At 34.0% G+C, this 7,318-nt stretch overlaps 1 protein-coding gene across 1 annotated transcript; it reads right to left on the reverse strand.

Moving 5' to 3' along the window:
- On the reverse strand, positions 1 to 3,339 carry LOC123556818 (NF-kappa-B inhibitor alpha-like). Its single transcript, XM_045347814.2, has one exon. The coding sequence runs from the start codon at positions 2,767 to 2,769 to the stop codon at positions 1,522 to 1,524; it is 1,248 nt and encodes a 415-aa protein (XP_045203749.2). The 5' UTR covers positions 2,770 to 3,339; the 3' UTR covers positions 1 to 1,521.
- Positions 3,340 to 7,318: the final 3,979 nt, after the last annotated feature.

Genomic DNA, 7,318 nt, shown 5'->3' on the forward strand with positions numbered 1-7,318 from the left:
TTCACAAAAACATCAGATTTTTATTTACGATGTCTTCAGATTTCTATGAAATTACAAGATTAAATCTCAATTACAATGGTAAATGTAGCAAAATGTAGAAACTGTTACGATGAATCGCGCTCTTTTTGGTGTTCAGGTTATACATAATAGAAGAAAAACAGATGAGAACCCTTTGTCAACAGTACAAGCAAAAATAACTGTCAACATTGCATTTGGCTGTGAATGGAGAATGTATGTGTCCCTCAAGGCACTCCTTTTTCACTCCATCTGTTTCCCCAAATTCTAGAAGATGTCCCGTTAAATGTCACTAGGCCCGTTATTATTAGAAATAATGAAAAAACCTTAAACTAATTCCAACATGAAGTTTTAATGATGGTTTTTATTTTTTAGTTAAGTATGCAATACAGGAAAAAGTCCTCAAAAGAAATCCAGGAAAGAAAATGGGTAATATTAAAGGGCAGCTTCCTTCAGATTTAAGTTAAACAAAGAATTGCAAATTTATCTAAAATAAAATCAATTAAACAAAATTTCTTTATTCACATTCATGCATAACATAATAAAGCATTTCAAGAGGCATAAATAATTGCCGTAACTGCTTATGAATTTCGAATAAATACGGATATTATCAAGTTTTTCACCCATATGCAGTAACTTTGTCAATACTTTTTGTTTTACGAATCTCCTATGAATGTTTTGTTTCTTCATTCTGACTTTGAGATACTATAACATATGTTCGGTGTCCAAACCCTTTAACTGAAATGCCGACGAGTTTGATTTATAAATATGTATGTATAAATTTGATTAGAAATTATATGTTCCGAATTTTGGCACCTATATTTTAAATTTTGACACCCCGACGCTGACATAGATGGTAAAATACTAAAAGAAGCATACCAGTACGTAAATCTTAAAATGTCTTTTTTTCTGATATTCAATGGAAATATTTATGCTGTAGTGTACCAGTAGTAGAACAATACAACAAATGATCCACAGAAACAGCCACAATACGTATTAAACGTTACATCGGGATTCCAGTTGCAATACTAGTAGTTAAAAAAATGTGCCATGATCTTTTGGAGGACTTTTTACTATGTTTCATTTCCTTACTTACTTCTTATTCCACACCAAAACGTTTATGTGGGAATTAGTTCAATCCCAAAAATTAAAATGGCCACTATACATGTAAACTTCTATAAAATGTAAACATGAGAATACAGCTGATTTTGTGTTACTTTTTCCGTGTACATATCGTTTTAAATAGGGAAGATTATTTGTTATATCCGTTAACTAGTTCATACATTGTACACTTGTAGATTTTAAATTGTTTCACCGAAACTGTCAAAAGCTTTTAAAAGAGCCGGAAATGTTTAAGAACTTTGGGGAAATAATTTTAACCATCTTATTTAGTGGACTTGAGCTATGACTTGAAGCTAAGCAAAACTGAAATAAACAAGTGCTTGGAGTATCGCATCTAACTTACACGCCTTAAACTATATCTCTTCAAGAGAAGATTAAAGTATTCTATCCGTCTATTATCCAACAGTCATTGTCTTCACTGTCTCTGTCTTCATCATAATCATCGTCATAATCATCGTCGTAATCATCCTCTACATCAAACTCATCTAAGATATCATCATCTTCAAGCTTTGGTTTTTCTATTGTATCAATAGGTCTTGCAGCTAGTGCACCTTTACACCTTAGAATATATACAATGTGGTCATGACCACGATAATGAGCGAGTTCAGTCGCGGTATAACCTGTAAATGTTCTTGCACTTAATTTTGGTCTAGATTTTGAAAGTATAAGTTCAACAATAGCATCATTGCCCGACTCTGCTGCAATATGCAAACACGTTTTCCCTGCTTTCATTTCAATAACATTTACATTTGCATTCTTTGACAAAAGTAATGCAACTATATTTCGGTGTTTATGAATAACCGCTACATGAAGACATGTCAGTCCTTCGCTATTCCGTATATCGAAATTCTGTGGAATAGGCTGGTATGGAATTTCATATGTATTAAGTTTTGTCTCCTGATATGTTACTGCAGTGACCAATGCTTCTACTACTTCAATATATCCTTTTCTACAAGCTATATGTAATGCAGTATTGCCTGCTCTATCCCTCAGTTCAACATCTATTCCAGCTATAACTAACCTTCTTGCAACCTCGGCATTGTCAGTCAGAGCTGCTAGATGTAATGCGGTTTGATATAACTTGTTAAAGACTTTAAGGCGCGAATAATGTGAGATCAAATCTATAAGGAGAAGTGAAAGACTTGTTCGTTTAGCAATTATTGCAATGAATAACAGATTATCTCCGTCTTTATCGGGACTTAAAATTTTATCTGTGAAGGGTGTTTTATCTTCGACTGACAGAGTTTCAAACCCATTAAATATTGTTTCATTCTTATTTTGTCTCACCGTTTCATGGTTACTGATACTTTTGTTTTTAAAATCAAATTCAAAATCCAGTCGACTTTCAGCAAGACTTGGATCTCGTTCACCTCGTAGTAGAAGCCTTTTCTTTGTTACAGCTGTGTCTTTACTCCAATCGTATTCCGTCTCTCCGTTAAATGTATCTGTAAATTCAGTGACCGATTGAAACTTTTCTTCCGAAATAAAGTCACACTCTATGTCGTCCTCGAAAACGAAAGTAGGGCACAAGGTACTTTCAAACGAAATCATTTTAACATATTTCTTCCTTAATATAAACACTTGAATTTTTGTACTAATCTGTTTAATCACCGAGGTCATATAACATAGCATTGTCTTTTTCCTCTAATTCAATAATTATACCTGTATATACGTTTTATTAGTTTAATCTATCTATACTTCTCATGTCATAAATCCAAAAAAAAAATTGTGTCGATTAGGTACGTATTCACTTACATAAATGCCGCCATGCATTTATATCAAACAAACAGTGTAATCAATGTTGGCACATAACCAAGTGCAAAACAGATTAAATTTCACAGTGTACAACATTTCTTAGTATCTCAAGCTTTACACAAAGCATTCCATATTATCTTCTGAATTGCCATAATATCTTCTGGATTGAAGAGTAAACTCATAAGGAAACTATTGAAGTACTATCAACAAGACAGCTAATGCTATTGTGTCAGCTTTATTTTTATCTCATGTATCTTTCTTAAAGGTGTTGACTCGTATTTTTTAAAAGCGATATAATTTTTTCAGAAGAATTTTTTATTAAACCTGAACACCAGTAATCTTCCTTTGACAATCAAAAACATTATTCTATCTTTTTTCTGAGCACTGAGTAAATTATATCTGTATTATATAGATAAGGAACAGTTGAAAAATAACATTTGTATGCTGACTCCTGATCAAACTTAATGTTTCAAACTTCCTACTCTTAAAGTTTTTTCATCCATAACAAGGTAGCAAACATCATATCTAAGAAACTATTTATAATTACAGTGATTGATTCATCTATTATTTGACATAACGCGTAAAAATATATATACTATGGCCCAAATTACATATTTGAGAAAAAATCACTATAAAGTATCAAAGTATGTAAATACGAAAATAACAAGAATTGTGTGTTAGGTTAAAAATAAATACACTTAATGAATGTATATTTAAACACGGCATGGATGTACACTTTTAGCAACGACTAATTACCATATTAAGTTAAATCTGAGGTCAATTTACGTCTAAAGTTAATATCTGGTGATAAAGGTTTAAGTGAAAAATGGACAAAGTATACATTTAAAAACTTCGTAGTAAAAATGAAAATGTATGACACGAATTAGATCTATTTCTTATTTAACTAACTCCAAAGTATAAAGTTTGATGTTGATATTGATATCAGTATCACACTTTATCAATGATAAGTCATAATCATACAATGGTCTTAAACATCAAAGTACGTGAGAATTTCGTTTTATAATATCAACAGAAATGCACATATTTCCTCACTAACAACCGATTTATCTTATTGTTCCATCTCTTGAGATGGAACACTTAGAATGGGTAAGTCACACTTGACTGAGTATTGACCTTGAAAGCTGTTGTCATTACAAGCTGGCCAATCATACTCCGTGACCTTAGAAATAACCTCTGACGTTTAAATTATTCTTTCCTAATTGAGGCGACTCTCTGGCTGAACGCGCTCTGCAGATTACACATTACTAAACCCGGGGATGGAAAAGTGGAGTTGTTGAAACAGGACAAACATCTCATTTGTCACAAAGGTCGTTACCTTCGAATGCATGTTTAATAATGTGAAAACAAACCCCATTGCCGGACAGAAGTTGCGAAATTGTCATTTGTGCAGGAAAGAAGCGTTTACCATAATGTCCAGTACTGGACAGGTATAGTGACCATGCACGGACACAGCCAATTTTCTCAGAGGGGGTCCGATCCCCTGCCCCCACGCCCACCCCCACCTTGGAAATTTTGAAATTTAGCACTTCATTTTTTGCATTCTGGGACAGTTTTATGGACTAACCTGTTAAATTTGGGAAAATGATAAAATCAAGCTTTCTTGAAGGTAAAATTCTTAGTTTCTTTTAGATAAATAATATGAATTATGTCGGGGTCGTATGAAGCAGCAGCCGCATATACTTTACATGCTTCCTTTTTTAAAGATTTTCCAGAGGGGGTCCGGAACCCCGGTCCCCGCCCCCCACACACACAGTCTGGATCCGCGCATGGTGACATATCATGCTTTCTGTTTATGCAGGTAAATTTGTGTTTGGTTAAATTTCAACAGAGCACAATTGTCTGAACAGTGTACAAACTCATTAGTGTTTTTTCAGGCAAGAGTGGAAAAAAGTGGTAGACAATGAAAGCAGTAACATTTTTATTGAAAAAAATAAACAATGAGACAAACATTTCCAACATCTTTGGACGGTTCAAAAATCCCATGTTAAACATACGATAAAGCCCGAAACGCGTGAAAATGTTCCGAATGTAAATCGGGTGAAGTAGGCGCTCTATGTATAGAGTTAGATTATGCGTCTAGATACTGTACCAGAGGGGTCGGTCAATTGTGGGTTATTGGTTAAACTGGGCGAGTCTACTTACTTATTACTTGAGGATGAAAAAAAAAACGTGTTTTTTAAATGTTGCTCTTAAACAAGAATGGCGGTTGAACTACTAAAAGTACAACAACAGTTAATTCACAACAAATCGTACGGTATGTTTTATAATCAGTAGAAGCTAGTCGTATTTACGCTTATGAGACCTGTTTCACCCATAAGTAAAGAATTCACAGGTCCATCATGAAATATTTTCCCCAGCGCGCATATACTTTACCTATTCAATATGATCGCGCATATATGGCCTAAATCTGGTGGTTGCTACATACCCTAGTACTTTTGTTACCAATCTATGATCGCGGCCGGGGATCAATGAATCGAATGCCCGGATGTTTAGGACAGATACTACTAAATTACAGCCATGAATTACTTGATTAATGACTGCTAAATTTGTTGTGTGCGAGGTCGAAGACTGTTAGCGCATCAAATCATGGCGGCCCAAATCACTAGTAAATTAGGATCCCATCACCAGCTATTGAAGGGATGAACATTTTTCAAAAAGTAACTGATTAAAACCAAACACTTGCGTATAATATCCATTTTACATGTTAGAAAAAAAACACCAAGTTCCGTAAAATATCCACTATTCACTTTTAATTGTCCGCTATATCATCTCTATAAACTTCTCAAAAAATCTACACGCGTGTACGATTTTCCAATAATACGTGGACATTACGAGTTTAAATCGGGTCAACGTGTACAGCCAGTGTTTCTTAATTGTCGTATTTACTCAACTAAAAGTGGTAACGGATTTACTTTGTTGTTGGATTTAACAACTTATTTTAGCGTAATTACTGTGGAAATAGCGCGGACATGACATTTTTTCGTATTTTGGTGCAGATATAAACGCCCCCATGGTGCAAATGTAACGCCCCGGGGCGCTTAAACGGGGGTTATAGAATGCCAATAAGGTAGAATGGTCTTATCATTGCGTCCAATCCTAGTGTTCCACACACTGATGACCAATATTTAAAGAAGAAATTGCAACCAAATTTTACAAGATAATCATTATATATTTATATAGATGTGCCCTAGAAGGAACTTTTGTTATGCTTTAACTTGTTGTTCCTTCTCTTGAGAAGGAACACTTAGGGCCGATGATGAAATTAGGCTAAATAATTGCCAATGCAAACCTTTGACTAATACCATACAATACTTCTTATATTCACATAATTCCTTAGGCAATAATATATGTTTGAATTGATACTTATGCTAAAATAATTGTATCTTAGTTGGGCAATCAGGATAGGAAAATCAAATTTTAAAAATACCCCCAGTGAAAATCTTGTATCTAGCACTCATTGAACAAAACTCAGCGCATGATCAGTTGTTAAAATTTCGAACAAATTTGTTACTTGCCCAAAATCTGATTAACTACCTTTAAGTGTAAAAGAAAAAAAGGATATGAATAACCACGTTTCAAGAATGCAGCCTCGCCCAAACGAAACCCTACTTGTGGTATATATCACATATCAACCACTTCGGTTTCTTACGACCATTTAATGGCGTTTTCAAATATTACTTGGTATTCTCTCAAGGACTTTAAAAATGCCCATTATTTCATTCTTGCAAATTGTATTCAAATAGTTTGATATTTACTTACTATTTCCAGTGTGGTTGCTTCTTTCGTGATACTTGAAGCGTGGCCATTGTCACCTGTGCACGCGTAGATCGTGTTGAAATTCATGTCATACAAAATTCACTGCGAGTATTTACAAATATTAAATATTATATGTTGAATTCGATCACAAACTCGTGAACAACTATTATTTTCAAAACGTCCGGACTTTTGTTGCATCAAAAGTCTATTCATTAAAATGAACATTTGAATTACGTCAGTGTCACCTATAGTGGCGTTTTGCAACGTAAAAATCAGCTTAACTGTTCAAGATTTGAAAGACGGGTCAATTTAGTTGTCTTTTAACGTTGTAACTAATTAAATAGATGTTCGATATTCTATACCGACAACCGAATTTATGCACATCCGAATAAAACTGATCCGAATCAGAGCTTCATGAGCAGTTGTCACGCTTCGTTTAGCACAAAAATACCACCTTAATTAAGTAATTTATTATGCATATCTAATGAATGTATTTATTACGATCTTGCATCAAATATTCAAAAAAAAAGTCCTTCTGTGTATGGGTTGACGTCCAGTTAACATATTACTATTCTCTGCGCTGAGAAGCTTAAAACCAATCATTATCATTTACTGGTTGCGCTAAGTCTACTTGATTTGGAAATTTGTT

This window comes from Mercenaria mercenaria, chromosome 5 (genome assembly GCF_021730395.1).
Source record: "Mercenaria mercenaria strain notata chromosome 5, MADL_Memer_1, whole genome shotgun sequence".
In the NCBI taxonomy this organism is placed as follows: domain Eukaryota; kingdom Metazoa; phylum Mollusca; class Bivalvia; order Venerida; family Veneridae; genus Mercenaria; species Mercenaria mercenaria.